The sequence below is a fragment of the Bubalus kerabau genome, chromosome 6, assembly GCF_029407905.1.
Source record: "Bubalus kerabau isolate K-KA32 ecotype Philippines breed swamp buffalo chromosome 6, PCC_UOA_SB_1v2, whole genome shotgun sequence".
Lineage (NCBI taxonomy): Eukaryota > Metazoa > Chordata > Mammalia > Artiodactyla > Bovidae > Bubalus > Bubalus kerabau.
This window is the reverse complement of record NC_073629.1, coordinates 67,305,397-67,322,341: the sequence shown is the minus strand read 5'-3', so window position 1 is coordinate 67,322,341 and position 16,945 is coordinate 67,305,397. Positions and strand designations below refer to the sequence as shown.

The window sequence follows — 16,945 nt, the reverse complement described above, 5'->3', positions numbered from 1 at the left end:
ACTTGCTGGCCTTTAAAAAAATCTGTGTTTTTTTTTAAAGATATGGTGCTGCTGCTGCTGCTAAGTCACTTCAGTCGTGTCTGACTCTGTGCGAAGATATGGTACATATTATCAAATTGTATCAACTGAAATAATTTCTTGAGCATGCTGGATTTATTCTTTAAATTTTAAATTATTTTTTATTTGTTAATTTATTGTATGCTCTTGTGATTTGTTGGTGTAGCAAATAATGAAAGACTGTTTTGTGCCAAGTGTTGTTAACATTTTACAACAATAATGATGCCTTTCAGGTTCAGTCCCTGTGTTGGGAAGAACCACTGGAGAAGGGAATGGCAACCCACTCCAGTATTCTTGCCTGAAATATCCCATGGATGGAGGAGCCTGGCAGGCCTCAGTTCATGAAGTTGCGAAGAGTCGGACATGACTGAGCGATAAACACACACTTACTGAGGTTTTTATTAGATCTTAGGTGCAGTGTGAACATGCTGTATATTCACTGTGTTAAAATAACCTTTATAACAATCCTATGAATTAGGACTATAATCCTATTGAGATATGGAAAAGTTAAGTGACTTGCTCGAGTTCATATAACTAGTAAGTGCCAGGATTTGATTTGAGAAGTTTAACTGCTGTATTAAGATAAACTAAGACACAGCATCTGCCTAAGATGAATGGATAGATGATTAGGGGAGACAGATGTATAAAAGACTAAGATAATGTGATATGGATAAAGTTTTGGTATAATTCAGGAAAAAATATAAGAAGTGCTTATATTTTGTTAAATTTATAATTTGAAGGTTCATAGTTGCCGATATTTTTATACTGATTGTACAGTAGGCCATTCAGATACCACCTTAATTAATTAGATGCGTGTTTTAATCTTCATTTCAGAAGCAGTGTTAAAAATGTTATTTAGAAATGTAGATTTTAATAATGGTATGATATATTTAATAATTTACACAATGAGGGGAATTGTATTTTAAAATGAGCCCTCTGAATGAATATATAAACTTTGAAATTTTATCTGAAATTTATCATAGGGGTTATTAGTACTTTTAATATATTTGTTTGGTAGGTTCAAGTTGTTCCAGTAGCAGACAGAATTTGACATTATCTTTAAGTTCTGCCAAAGACAAAGGATCTCAGTCTTATAACTATGGAGGACTCTTCAGTAAGTGCTCGGGTTCTGCACAGAGTTTAGCCTCTGTAAGTAAACATTTTATTAATTTTTTCTTTTAATTTTAATTGTATATCTATCATTATATATTGATTTAAATGTCATACAAGTAGATAGCTTTTAGTATGGAGAGACGGAGAAGGCAATGGCACCCCACTCCAGTACTCTTGTTTGGAAAATCCCATGGACGGAGGAGCCTGTTAGGCTGCAATCCGTGGGGTCGCTGGGAGTCGGACACGACTGAGCGACTTCACTTTCACTTTTCACTTTCATGCATTGGAGAAGGAAATGGCAACCCACTCCAGTGTTCTTGCCTGGAGAATCCCAGGGACGGGGGAGCCTGGTGGGCTGCCGTCTATGGGGTCGCACAGAGTCGGACACGACTGAAGTGACTAAGCATAGCATAGCATTAGCATGGAGAGAACCTTAAGAAATCTGGTTGATCCTGTTTCCTTCAGACAAGTAAAATTACCTTTTTGTGAAATATTCAGCTAGCTTGGTTCCAGGTTTTTTTGAGTCAGGTAATGTGATCCTATGGGGTCCTGTGAGGATGGTGTTGGTATGGAAGTGTTGCTTCAAAGCTAGGTATTCTACAAAAAGCTAGAAGATGCAGCCAAACGTGGTACTAGATTACAAAAACTGCTTGATGAACCTGCTTATGTAACAGTATTTGGCTTGCTGAAGCCAAGTATGGAGTCTTTACCTCTTCCTTTATACCATTAACATAGTATTGATTGACAGGTGAAGAGTAAAGTTAATGTTTATTTAAATATAATATAGTTTAAAAGTTACTTTACAGAACAGGTAGGATATGCACTTGCCACTAAATAATGTACATGAAAAATGTGCTCCTAATCTTCTCAATTCCCCTCCTTAGAGATGAACACTGACAGTTTCTTATGTGTGTTCCAGGGAGAATATGCCTCTAACATCATGTATATTCATTTAAAAAATAGTTTAATAGAATACTGTAATCTGTTCATACCTTGCTTCTGTATTTTATTGGAACATATACCTGCTCCTTTCTTAAATGCCTAAAAATATGTCACATTTTAAAGGCTCTTCTGTTGTGCTGTGCTGTGTTGTACTTAGTCACTCAGTGATGTCTGACTCTTTGCGGCCCCTTGGACTGTAGCCCACCAGGTTCCTCTGTCCGTGGGAGGAACATTTAGATCAAAGACATGCCCTTTCAATTCCTCTGGGAAACTGAGTAGGATAATGAAGTATATGCCCTTTCTATAATCTGGACCTCCTCTGTGTCAGAGAGGTACCTCTCTTAAATTTTCTGAACTGAAAATTGAAGCTGTTCTTGACTAGAGAAAAGGAGTTTTATGATAACAGTATAGATAATTAGTCTTTAGAATCACTTTGCCATCCATGCCTTTGCTGACCTACTTACTTACTCCGCTGTTAGGACTGTGAACCTAGATTTCTGCCTCTTAATGAGTGCCTGAGTGAGAGTCATGACAACAGGAGTAGAAAAGGAGGGGACAGGGTCCACAAGACTTGATAACTAGATATGAGAGGTGTGGGAAGAGAAGTTAAAGATGACTTCTTGTTATCTAGTTTGAGAAGTTATGGAGATAAAAGTAATTTTACTGAACTTGGGAGGAGTTTTTGTTTTGGGAAGATGGAAAGCTCTTTTTTCATATTATCAGTTTGAGATGCCAGCAGAAGAGCCATGTGGAGTCACCAAATAGGCAGGTGGAAATGTGAGCTTAGATTTCTCAAAAGAGGGCAGAACTGAAGTTCAGGATTTGGGAGTCTTTGCAAAGAAGTGACAAATGATTGGCTCAGCAGACCTTGCTAGAGAAGTAAAGATGATAGAGGCTTTTCGATTTTCATTATTACAGCAGAAAATCAACATTGTAATAAGTTCTGAAAGGAAAGTAAGCTAGTTACCTCAAATCAAAGTAGGTGTGGGTAAAATTTATAAGTAAATACTTAATGACAGTAAACTATAAAAATAGGTGCTTGATTTTTGATGGAAATAAATTCCCTGGTGGCTCAGTGGTAAAGACTCTGCCTACAGTGCAGGAGATGCAGAGATGTCGGTTTGATCCCTGAGTTGGGAAGATCCCCTGGAGAGGGAAATGGCAACCCTCCAGTATCCTTGCCTGAAAAATCCCATGGACAGAGGAGCCTGGCGGGCTACAGTCTTTGGAGTCAGAAAAGAGTTGGATGTGACTTAGCAACTAAACAACAACAACCGGTTTATGTTAAAAATATTGTTCAACATGTATAATTTTGAGCAAATAAGCGTTCAGAGTACTTAGGGTCTTCTGAATTCTAAGTTTGATTGCATATAATCAGATTTATTTCTTCAGGTAGAAATCCCATGGGTTGTTTTACCAGGATTAGGATTTATGTAAATAATTTATAAATATAAAAGAACACAAAATACTGTTATAAAAGAGATTTTGAAGTAACTTCTGTCCATCCAATTTTAGGTCCAGAGTGTCAATTCTTGTCATAGCTGTGCTTGTGGCAATTCTAATTCCTGGGACAAAGCAGATGAAGATGATATTAAACTTGTTAATATTCCTGTGACGACTCCTGAGAACTTATATTTGATGGGTAGGAATAACATAATAATGGTTTAAGATACTGTACTCATATGTAATGTGAAAATGAAGAATGATGGATTGTTCTAAGGGAAGCAACTGTAATTCTAAAATGTTCTCATATCTGTTGACTCCAGTCTACATAACATAACATGTTGTATTAGTTTTCTGAGGCTGCTATAGAAACTACCACAAACTTAGTGGCTTAAAACGATAGAAATATACTCTTTTGGAGTTCTGGAGGCCTGAAGTCTGAAATCATTATCACGGACTGAAATCAAGGTGTCGTTTGGGCCATGTTCCCTCTGGAGTCTTGGAGGAGAATTCAATCGGTGCCTCTTGCAGCTTCTGATGCCACTTTAGGCTTGTGGCCACATGACTCCAACCCTTGCCTTCCTCTTCATTGTGTGTTTCAGATCTCCCTCTGCCTCTCTGTTATGAGGATGGTTGTGATTGGATCTAGAGCCCATCAGATAATATAGGGTAATCTCCCCATGTTAAGATTCTTAATCACACCCACAAAGACTATCTTATATGGTAACATTTACAAGTTCCATGTACTAGGAACCATCTTTGGGTGGTCATTATTCAGTCTGTTACACTCACCTAACCTCATCTATTGACTTCTATCTAACGAATCAATCAAAATGCACTGAAAGTAGCCTTTTATCTAGCTATCATTTGTATTCTTCCTATATCTAGGAAGGATTTTACATAGAAGGGGGCCTCTGTTTACAGCTAGAACATAAGAATGTCTAGAAAGTTTCACTGGAACCCAGGAAGAGAACCAGAGTCCTTAATACTGAATCAGACTCAAATGCTTTTTCAAATCCTTGCCTGTGTTCCTCTGTACTCTATTTCAGGCTATATTTCTTTTAAGGGAAATGCATGCTAACTAAAAAAGAAAACCAAAAAAGTCTTGTAGTCCTAGCCAGTGAGCAGTAAGGGGGTGATGAGTTGGCAGAAGGACTGTGTGCTTTCCTCACACTCTGGAATCAATCATTAAAGATGCTGCTGTTGTACACTGGGTACTCCTGCCCTTGGCGAAGGATGTAAGAGTAGTTCTTCTGCTACCTTTTCCGAAGTTTCCAAGAATTAAGCTCACTGTGCTTCTAGATTTAACTATGCCTAGTAAACCTACTTTGGCCACTTCACAAGAATATTGAGAGAGTTGAAGAGAAATAGAGCAAGCTAGAGAAGCTGTAGGGAGTCTCAGTGTCATAGAATTAGGATTGGTAGGAAATACTGTTTCAGTTCTATTACAGAATTGCTGATATGTGACAGTTGGGCCATGTTCTGCAGTGAGGTGAGACACAGAACTTCCTGAGAGGCACCTTTTCTCTTTGGGCATCTCTGGCGTTAAATAATTCTTCCTTCTATTTGGCCAAAATAATTGGAGGGCCAGAGAGGGGATGGAGTGAGAAAAGGATGAAGGAATGAGAATTACATAGTTTAGAAAAGTTAAGTCTTTTAAGTGTATAAATTTTTTTAGAAGGAAGATCCAGGCAATGATTCTTTGCTACAGAAAATGAAATAAAGGAAAAACCTACATTTCATTCACAGAACATTTTATTTGTTTTGAGTAGTAGATTCTATAGATAACAGAAGAAATGATTTTTGAGGACAGGTGTTCTGTTAACTTCTGGAGAAGGGAATGGCAACCCACTCCAGTATTTTTGCCTGGATAATCCTTATGGACAGAGGAACCTGGCGAGCTGCAGTCCATGGGGTCGAAAGAGTCAGACACGACTGAGTGATTAACACACATTCTCTTAACTACCATATCTTAAAAACATCTTGAGAATGACTTGGCCAGATTCTTAAGCAGCTTTTAAAGATCTTTTACTTTTATATGTCTAGAGAAATTGAGCTTTTGAAATATTTTGGTTTTGTTTGAGGTACATAATTATTTTGGTAAGCTTTTTTTTTTTTTAATTTGAAGAAAAAGAGGCACATAATCACTTATTTTTTCCACAAAAGCTTTCTGTAAGCAGAGATATGAAATTCCTACTCCAACTGTAACCTTTTATGGGTTCTTCTTGTTTATTTTTAAATCTGGTCCAGCACTTTATCCATCCAAGTCAGCAAGTTGGTGTCATAGTGGATTAAGACACCTTTTGGTGGAAAAAAGATAGAAAAGACATTATTCTAGACTTCTGTGCTATTATTTTTCTTCTTAGCTTTGCTTTCTTCTTCTGAAAGCCTCTTATAAACCTTATAGTTTGTTCTCAACCTGTTTTTCTATTTGCCTATCAGTTTTTAACTTAGAGGGATATTTTGAAAGATAGTTCTGTGACTATAAAAATTAGCTATTATTGTTGGGACTTTTGATGAATTTATGATATTGTTTTGGAAAAATTCTAATTACTGTATGCATTTGACTTACTAGTTTTTAGAAAGGAAAAACACATCAGTCATTTCTCCCTGATTGTTGGTTGACTGGAACTGTAGACCTAGAATATATTAGGATATTAAGATTCTACTAAGAAGGACTTCTGGTGGTTAAGACTCGACACTCCACTGCAGGGGGTGTGAGTTTGATCCCTGGTCGGGGAATTAAGATCCCATAAGCCGCCATGCCAAAAAAAATAAATAAAATTGTTCTGTTCTTAATTTTTAGGTATGGAATTGTTTGAAGAGGCATTGCGTCGATGGGAACAAGCTCTAACCTTTCGAAATAGACAGGCTGAAGATGAAGCCTGTGGTTCCATTAAATTGGGTGCAGGAGATGCTATTGCAGAAGAAAGTGTAGATGTAAGGGTGACTTATTTGGAAGTGGTCTTCATAATATTGGAAAAATTTAACTATTTTTAATGTTGATTCAGTGTCCTTGATTTCTGTGGCATTTAACAGAACTTTTTATGTTTTTCTCTTTTGGGATTTGTGTAGGGATATTTCTCACTGGGCTCTTCCTGTTCAGTTAGCTGTTAAATCTCAAATTTGCAATTCATCATTTCATGATTTTCCAAGAATATATAGAATTAAGCAGATATGATTTCTGAAGGAATTTTTTAACCTCTGCTTTGTGCTTTGGATTGAATTAAGTGCCATTATATTCATATAGTCATGTAGAGCTAGACTATTATTTATTGATTATTGTCTAGGCTAATGATTTTCAAAGTTGAGCATGCATCACGAGCCTCTGAAAGGCTTATTAAAAAACAGACTTGGGGGCCCCACCTCCAGAGTTTCTAATTCACTGCTACTTTGTACTTCTAACAAGTTCCCAGGTAATACTGATGCTCCTGATTAGGGACCTTACATTGAGAACCCCTGATCTAGTCCAACTCAATTATACAGAGTAGGAAATGGAGGTGACTCCATGCGAGGCACAGCCAGAACCCAGGCCCCCTGACTTCTATCGCAGTATTCTCACCACCCAACCAGTAGTTTTTTAAATAACATTCCTCACTTTTCTTTCATTTAAAAGTGGAAAATGTGTAGAATTTTAACATTAACATCTAATGCTTGCTGTGTGTATGTGTTCTCTCCTTGTAGGATATTATTAGTACTGAATTTATCCATAAACTTGAATCTCTGTTGCAAAGAGCATATCGTCTCCAAGAGGAGTTTGAAGCTACCTTGGGGGCATCTGATCCTAATTCCCTTGTTAATGATACTGGTAAGGTGGTTATTTTATGTGGTTTTTATGGAATGTGTCATTTTATTCTTTTATATTCTTGAAATCATTCGCTAAAGTGTATTAATATGGTTACTACTTTTTAGAAAACAGCCAAGAGATAAACAGTTCTATCATATTTATTGGTTTTTCTCCTTTCAGTTTAACTTTGCAAGTGAGCTTACTGATACAAATTCAAGCACTTACCACAGATAGGATTGTAACATTATTTTAAAATTACATTCCAAGTGAAAGAATCCCAGTTAAAGGTTGGAGGGTGGAAAAAAATAATAATATGAGAGGGAGACACACTACCTCAGAAATGGTCATGTAGCTCATGACTTACATTTAAAGTATTTTAAGTAATTCTATTTCTTGTCCCTGTTTCAGTTGCAGGCTACATTTTGATGTAAGTAGTCAATACATACATTATCATATACCATTACATTTGTTTCCTACTTTAAAGAGAAAAGAACTTTGAATAGACTTCTTAAGTGAAGTCTTCTAAGGAGGAATGATTAAAACTGCTTCTGGGAGTAGTCGTTAGGATTCTGGGCTTTCACTGTGATGGCCCAGGTTCAATCCCCGTCAAGGAACTGAAGGCTGCCCAGAGCAGCTGAAAAAAAAAAAGAGAGAGACAGAATGAGAAAAAAAAAATTGCTTCCTTGACTTACTGTCTTAAAAAATTTTTCATTACACTTGAGTGTTTTTTAATAGTTTCTCTGCTTTTGGTATAGGTATAAGATTTTTGACATATAGAGATTATTGGCCAGAAAAAAAAAAGATAATATTCATGTCAACAAATAGAATTTATCAAAGCTTTCTTTATATATATATAGGTATATATTTATACAATTTCTTTTGTAACTTATTAGAATGGTATTTGTGACAATAAGTTGGAAAAAGAACAAAGAGAAGGATTTTTAAAAGAAGTCAGATGTAAAAGTGGGAATGGAACAACTAGAAAAGATAGCAAAGTGGATAAGCAGCAAAGAAAGCCACAGAGAAGAAGAAGTAGGAAAAATTTATAAATATGAGGAAGGGGGCCTGAGACTATTCATGTTTTATTTTAGGAAAGTTGTATTTGCCCTCACTATTTTAATCTTCTGCCTGCAGTTTCTGTCTGACTTCATGATAAGGATCAGGTAGATGTGTTGTTGTCTACTTATTAGTCTCTTAATATGCGTCTCAGATTTTGTTCTGTTTGGCATGCCCAGAGTTTCTTTTTTCTACTGATCATAGCAGTTGGTGGAATCCATCTCTCATTTCTTCAGGTTATCAGTCATAAAAGGTTTTTGGGGTACTGCTCAGATGGTCTGTGTCGGGTTTACATTGCATCTGGCCAAGAAGACCTCTAGGGACATGGTTTGATTTCCGGGGCTTCAAGTTGTTTCTGAGGAATTGCTGTTAATTTGGAACTCTAAATGGGTAGGATTTCTAGAGTGGGACCCATAATCCACCCATCCATTCAGTTAGCTTAAGTTTGTAATAAGTTCCTGACCCCACCCATGTCTTAACTTGAGCTGTCAATGACTATTTGGCTGGCTGGCTTTTCCTTTTCTCTGCAGCCTAACAGTGCCTTGGCCTGTTATTGCCCTGGAGACTCCAGTTGACATGATGCTGTTATATTTTATTCCTTCTTGGGAATTATTTGAATATTTTGTTATTGCAAGTTTCCATTTTGGAACTTCTGGACTGAAAGAGCTAAATCTATGGCCAGAACTCCAGTAAGGGAGTACTTCTGTTGTATCTGTTATTTGCTATTAATCAGGATTGCTCAGAAGTCATTTAACTATCCTCATCCCCTAAATCCAAATTCATTTTTCGCCTTTGATATATATTAATGAGAGGCAATTTATTAATAGTCATAAATGAAGAGAGGTTGACAAATGCCTTCAGACATTTGACATTTGACAAAGCTCAGGGGTGAACTTTAACCAAGTATTGATCTGACTTCAGGGAGTACTTTATCGTTTTGGAATTTGCTTTGTCTTATTTGATAAAAATTAATTTTTTTTTCTTGTTAAGAATTTGATAGATTTTCAAGGTTGGAAGATTTTTTTTTTTTTAGCAGCATCATATAATTCATCTCCTTTCCCCTGAACTTAATATCTAACAATTACCATTGTTTGCATGTCATGTTCTAGGCTCTCTGCTACGGCCCATGGTTCCTTTTCTGGGTCAGGCACAATTCTGAGTAAAAACCATCTCACTTAGTCCTCACAACAGCTTTTATGAGGTAATTATAGTTATCATCCTCATTTTTCAGATGGGGAGAGAGGTACACAGGTATTAAGTCACTTCCCCAGAGTTACACAGCGACAAAGTGACAGAGCTTAGACTTGGACCCAGACAGCTGACTCGAGAGTCCAGTAGCCACCGTGCTGTATTGTCGCAGCACCTAGAAGGCAGGTCTGTTCTCTGGATTGGAAGACTGACTATGAACTCTTTGTGGCATAGTTCTCCGTGAGAAATGTTGTTTTGAAGCTTGTAGTCCGGAATCTCCACAGCTGCTGAAGTAAGGAATCTTATTTCTGGTAGTGCTATCATTTATTTTGTGTGGATCTTCCTTTCCTAGAAATTGATTTCTTCCTCCGTATCTACCTGGGAATCTGCAGTTAACTCATGTGTCTTTCCTCCTCTCTTAGGCTCTCAAGGCAGTCTAGAGAGATTTCACTCATTTTATAGAAAGAAGTTGTCAAGGTTTAATCCAGGAACTAATGGAGTGAACTACTCTATTTAACTTGAAGGAATAGGGGGAGAGGGCCCAACTGTGCCAACTGAATTTAATGTTATTACTTTAATAAGTTACTCTAATGGATTACCTTTTGGCCCTCATCTGTATAATGACTAACAATACAGATTGTAAATTCAGACTGACGGAGTCCAAATTCTAGATTCACTATTTATTATTTATGTGAGTATATAACTTGTCTAAGCCTCAGCTTCTTCATCTGAAAAATGGGTATATCTTACTTAACAAAATAATTATGAGAATTAAATTATATAACAAATATAAAGTCCAGGGAACAGGGTAGCAATATTTATTGGCTTGGAGTTTGGAACTTCCCTAACACATCGAGGAAGATGATTTTTGCCTCTAGGATAATTGGGCTATGGTTTTTTAGGACCTGATTGAGTCTCTATTGGCTAATTTCAAGGTATTCTAAAATTTCTGGTCTGGTGATACCTTTTCCATGTTTTCCAGTGATGCTGTTATTTTCTTCCTGTCTTTTTTTTTTTTTTTTGGTTACACCATGTGGCTTGATTGAATCCATACCCTTGGCAGTTCAGGTGGGGAGTTCCAACCACTGGACTGCCATGGATCCTACCCTTTTTAATGGGCCTTTAGAAAGGAGAAGTAGATCCTTATGCTCTGTCATACTGAACAAGAAATTCTGAACATTATAATTACGGAGCCTAAGGACTGTATTAGTTTTGGGGTTTTTTTTGTTTTGCTCTTAAGTTTATTTATTTGTTTTTGGCTGCTCTGGGTCTTTGGTGCTGCACGTGGGCTTCTCTAGTTGCCATGAATGGGGACTGCTTTCTCGTTGTGGTGCACAGTCTTCTCATTGTGGTGGCTTCCCTTGTGGAACATGGGCTCTAGGGCGCGGGACCCATAGTTACGGCTCACAGGGGTTAGTTGCCCTGTGGCTGTGGAATCTTCCCGGACAGGGATGGAACCCATGTTTCCCTGTACTGGCAGGCGAATTCTTAACTCCTGGACTACCAGGGAAGTCCCTACATTAACTAACATTGCTAATGTTGAGCTAATGGTAAGCTGAAACTTAAGTTCTTTGTTGTTATTGTTAGCTATGTTATTTTTAAGTCACTTCTTCCCTCATTTGTTTCTGTGTAGTTGTTTCTTCGGACCCAAGCTTTTGAATGTTATGTTTATGTTTCCTATTCAGTACTAAATTGTCCTTTCTCAAGTCATCATCCTGAATTAAGATAGATTTAGATTTGACATCCCTCTCAGCTTTCTATTACTTTATCGTTTGTTCAGTTTGGTCTTCTTGGTCATCAAGGCTCTCAATGAAACCATTAACAAAACATGTTTAAAGGAAGCCTTGTTTCCCTTTATTTACAACTTTTGACACAAAATAAGTGGAATTTCCATGCCAAGAAATTCTCCAGTTCTCTGTGGACACCAGTTGCGGTGTTCTGCAATTCCCTTCAGTCAAACACTTAAATACCCAGTGTTAGTGCAGACTCCACAGGTTAAGGGCTTATCTCACAAGAGTGCGCCCCACTCATATGCCAGTTGCAACGCCAAACCTCTTGTGCTTCTGACCAGTGTTTTTTCTATAAATCACAGGTTCCCACCAATCCCTCCTTACGCTTGATAGTTTACTATTGATAGGATGGTGCACAGAATTTTGAGAAGCACTCTATTTTCTAGTACTCATTTATTATGAAAGATATAATTAAGCAACAGTCAAGTGGAAGAGATGCATAGGGCAAGGTATGGGAAATGGATGTAGAACTTTCATACCCTCTCCAGATACAGCACTCTCCTTGCACCTGGATATGTTCACCAACCTGGAGCTCTCTAAACTTTATCGTGTTCTTATGGAGGTTCCATTATGTAGGCACAGCTAATTAAGTCATCAGCTATTGGTGATTAATTTAATTCTAAGCCTTTCTCCCTTTAAGGGTCAGGGTTGGAGTTGAAAGTTCCAATTTTTTTTCTTTTTAATTTATTATTATTGGCTGTGCTGGGTCTTCATTGCTACACGGGCTTCTCTCTAGTTGTGGTGAATGGGGGCTACTCTCTAGCTGTGATGTGTAGGCTTCTCATTGGGGTGGCTTCTCTTATGGAGTGTGGGTTCTAACATACGCAGGCTTCAGAAGTTGCAGCTCCCAGGCTCGAGAGCACAGGGTTACTAGTTGTGACGCACAGGCTTAGTTGCCCCGCAGCATATGAGATCTTCCCAGATCAGGGGTCGAACCATGTCTCCTGCATTGGCAGGCCTGTTCTTTACCACTGAGCTACCAGGGAAACCCCAGAAGTTCTAGATTTCTAATCACAGGGTTTATTCCCTTGGTAAACATCCCCCATCCTCTAGGAGTCACCTCATGAGCATAATCTTTGGTTATAGTTGAAAGGAACTTATGAATAGCACCCCTCTCACCCCATCACTCAGGAAATTCCAAGAGTTTTAGAAGTTTTACTGTCATACTTTTTTCATGTTGATCATAAAGAGATCTTAGGATACTTTAATATATATCATGCCAAAATATATGTATATTTATCTACTTAACTGGTAATTTAAGAAAATATAAATTTTTTTTTGAAAAAGAGGCAGATAACAATTCACGGTTTTGGGCAATATTGTCAATGCTGAGATTTTTTGCAGATAGGTATTTGCCATCAAGTATTCATGGCTGGTTTTATACCCACTTGCAAATAAATAAATCATTTTAGTTTTCAAAGGCACATATGTCAGATTTTATTGATACAAGAGCCTCAGCAAAACTTACTTCACTAATTTGAGAATTCAGAATATACACAGGGACTCTACTTAATTTCACATTCTCTTGTACTGCTTATAGTAAGTAGTTTTCCATGTTAACATTGTGCACAAGTTTAGAGGACACTTTAAATCCTCCCCAGCATGATCCTTTTAGTATGTTTAAAACTGTCTTAGCATTTTTCTTTTTAGATAGCAGTGTGTTTGTTGAGAGTAAATTGTATCTTCCCATTTCAGCAGATCCAAAAAACTTTTGTCAGTATTTTGAGTTAGTTTAGGTAAGTGAAGGGCTTTCCCGGTGGCTCAGCAGAAAAGAATCTGCCTGCAATGCAAGAGACTCAGGTTCCATCCTTAGGTTGGAAGATCCTCTGGAGGAGGAAATGGCAACCCACTCTAGTATTCTTGCCTGGGAAATCCCACGGACAGAGGATCTTGGCAGTCTGTGGGGTCACAAAGCATCATATACACCTGAGTGACTGAGCACACACAAGTTAAGTGAAGCTAATAAATCTAAGATTTAAATTTTAGAGTTTAAAAAAATGTATAGTACGATTCTAACACTGGATTATGTTGAAATCTTGAAATAGTTACAAGACTATATATTTACTAAAATTCATTGAATTGTACACTTAAAATGGAAAAGTTTTATGGTTTGTAAATTACACTTTAATAAAACTATTTAAAATACAGTATGATTCTGTTATCTAATTTTAAGTGATTTTTTTTTTGTGAATTTGAAACAATACAAAATAGCACTTTATACTACAAATTTTAAGTAGTACAAATGTCAAGCAATTTATGAATCTCTTAGTTTCCAAGCTGATGGACCTAGTGAATTACAAACCATGTTTACTCTAGGTGGTACCACTTCAGCTGGTAACAGGAATAGAGTATCATAGGTCAGTATCTAGAGAACCATACTGTTGTTTACATACATGGGAACTTCTACAAATGGTTTTGATGATTATTGTGCTGTTATTTTTACTTTTATTCTTAAGTTTTTATATTCTGTAATATTGTCATCCAAGTGGTCATTAAATGTGGTAAAGAAGCTCAAATAACTGCTGACGATCTTGCTGTTAATTTAGTACAGAGCATCCTGGAAGTATTGGAACTAATGCCAAGAAAATAAAAGAGCAGAATTGAACGAGGAGCCCTTTTATTTAAAAAAAATGAAAAACCTCTGGGAACTTGGCTTTAAAATCTCAAGCAGTCTAGGGCACCCCTAAGCTAAGCTATCATCTGTGTTAAAATAGAAAATTATTTTTGATGTTTGGGAAGAAAGTGATAGTGATACAAAAAACTTTACTACAAATACTTTGTGTTTTTAAAGCATTCTTAACAACATTCTTTAGTATATGTGCTGCTCACTTTGGCAGCCCACTCCAGTACTCTTGCCTGGAAAATTCCGTGGACTGAGGAGCCTGGTAGGCTACAGTTCATGGGGTCGCAAAGAGTCAGACACGACTGAGTGACTTCACTTTCACTTTCTTTTCTCACTAAAATTGGAACAATACAGAGAAGATTTGCATTGCCCCTGCTCAAGGATGACACACAAAGTTGTGAAGCGTTCTGTATTTTTAATAGTCAAATTAATGAAAAGAAAACAACAGTAGCTAATAAACTAATAAAAACTATTTGTTTAGTCGCTCAGTTGTATCTGACTCTTTGTGGCCTCATGACCTGTAGCCTGCCAGCCTTCTGTGTCCATGGAATTTTCCAGGCAAGAATATGGAATGGGTTGCCATTTCCTACTCCAGGGGATCTTCCTGACCCAGGGATTGAACCCACGTCTCTTGGATCTCCTGCACTGGTAGGCAGATTCTTTACCACTGCACCACCTAGGAAGCGATAAAAGCTATAAAAGCACCCCCCAAAAAAAACCACCCCAAAACAAACTACATTTCCCAGACTCCCTTGTCCTTAGGAACCTGAGTTTGGGTTTCACAAGTGACATAGATTCTCATCAGATTTGGAAAGCAAGAAGAGGCCGTGACCATCTTTGTACAAATTCTGTTTCTGATGATTGAGAATATTGTGGTTTTCCTGATAAGTATGCTATTTTATAGTAGAAAAAATTGGAGGAAATAAGCCTTCACAGATTAAAAAAAGCCAGACCTTATTATAGTCACTTATGCTTTGAAACTATGCTTGGGAAAAGGCATAACAGCACAGTAGTTGTAAGGTACATTAGTATCTATTTACATTTATTCTTACAGGAACGTAGCTTTGAATTAGGCAGTGTTTGAATTATGTTTTAAGGCATGAGTTCCTTGTATAAAATGTAACTACCTGCTATTCTCTAATTCATCTTTTGTCATATTCTGGACTGCTGCTGCTACTGCTGCTAAGTCACTTCAGTTGTGTCCGACTCTGTGTGACCCCATAGACGGCAGCCACCAGGCTCCCCCGTCCCTGGGATTCTCCAGGCAAGAACACTGGAGTGGGTTGCCATTTCCTCCTCCAATGCATGAAAGTGAAAAGTGAAAGTCAAGTCGCTCAGTCGTGTCCGACTCTTTGCGACCCCATGGACTGCAGCCTACCAGGCTCCTCCATCCATGGGATTTTCCAGGCAAGAGTACTGAAGTGGGGTGCCATTGCCTTCTCCAATTCTGGACTGATACTTCCTTAACTGTTATGAATTAGTGAATCATTATTGGATATAGTTCTGTATTTGCTCTTACACATCAGAAGTTTACTCCTGGCCTAAGCAGTCATTGTTTGTTCTGTTCTTCTGATTATTAAATAAAATGAAGATTTTAGTTCTCTAATTAAAAAAAAATTGCCTTCTTCACTTAGGAGAGACTGTTTAATGTTAAATGAAAGGTGCTGAAATCACTAGAGGGCAGCACATTTTATCTGAGAGTGGCACACCTATGACTCATAAATGCCATTCTGCGTTGTTCATAGCACTGGGAGTTAAATTTAGGTCACCACTCACTCTCTTTCTGGCATGTTCCATATACACCTGCTACTGTAATTCATAGTGAGACAGAGCCAGGAGGTTATGCACAGAGACTTGAAATAACATTAGTGTATGTTTCCATTTGAGTGTGAGTTCTTCTAGCTAACAGCACGTAGTTAACATTTATTTGCAGTTTTTCTTTTTCAGATAATCATTAAATTATAATTGTTAAACTATAATTTTGTTATTGTAATTTTTGAAGGCTCACCCAAAAAACTCCAGTATGTTTTCAGTTGTAGACAGTATAGCTTAGTAGTTCAGGACATGGGCTTTGGAGTTAAACAAACATGGATTCAAATCCTGGCTCTCCCACTCTTACTAGCTGTGAAACCTAAGCAGGCCTTGACCTTTCTTAGATTCATCTCCTTCATCTGTAAGCTGGAGGACTGCATTAGGATCAGCTTCACAGAACTGTGAAGATTAAGTGAGATAACATGCATGTTGTATTTAGCACTAGTACATGGTAAACACTTGCTGTGAATTCATATATATTCTCACAGTTTTTATGAGGCCTGTTCTAAGATTGTTTAAAAAATGCGTGGTTCATCCCCATAGAGTCCACCTAATGATCTCCCACTCATATCAGTCTGTTCTCTCAAGTGGCGAACTGTATTGTGTCCTTTTCATTTCTTTGACGTTCTTTTAGTTTGAAGCATGTAAAATTTCCAGTATTTGATCCTAGTTGCCCTATGAAACAAGCAATAAGATTAAATGCCATTGACTTATCACCCCTGTATGTATTCTTGTCCAGTTTATACATTTGACTCTTTCTTAGCTTGTTAGAAGATCAATCTTAATAGAAGATTAATCTTAAAATACGAATTTTGTGTCCTGGTTGTTCCTGTAATTATTGCACTTTTGAGGTTCAGTCATGTTGGTGTAGCAGAAACAAACTCATTTCTAATGCTTGGGACTTTACATGTGGGATCTTTTCAAGATATATGTTCCTTCTGTTACTGATGGAAATTTTGTTTCTTTGTAATTAGTTCTCTGCATAAATCTTTCTTGAATAGGCTTTTATTTTAAAAATGGTTACTGGTAGGTGATATCACATGTCCGTAACTTTTTTACATGATATTATTCAGTTATATTGCAGGAAGGATTTATTAATTTCTGGAAATTAATTTGACTTTTTCTCATAATAAT

At 37.3% G+C, this 16,945-nt stretch overlaps 1 protein-coding gene and 1 pseudogene across 4 annotated transcripts in view; both read left to right on the top strand.

Moving 5' to 3' along the window:
• The window catches only part of MIGA1 (mitoguardin 1), a 78,217-nt gene that overhangs the window by 20,029 nt on the left and 41,243 nt on the right, over nucleotides 1-16,945 (top strand). For all 4 annotated transcript variants that reach the window (XM_055585410.1, XM_055585411.1, XM_055585408.1 and 1 more), the window contains 4 exons: nucleotides 1,076-1,206; nucleotides 3,628-3,754; nucleotides 6,362-6,495; nucleotides 7,240-7,363. In XM_055585410.1, coding sequence (XP_055441385.1) covers nucleotides 1,076-1,206; nucleotides 3,628-3,754; nucleotides 6,362-6,495; nucleotides 7,240-7,363 — 516 coding nt within the window. The remainder of the gene's footprint in view (nucleotides 1-1,075; nucleotides 1,207-3,627; nucleotides 3,755-6,361; nucleotides 6,496-7,239; nucleotides 7,364-16,945) is intronic.
• LOC129656655 (uncharacterized) lies at nucleotides 14,320-14,416 on the top strand (annotated as a pseudogene).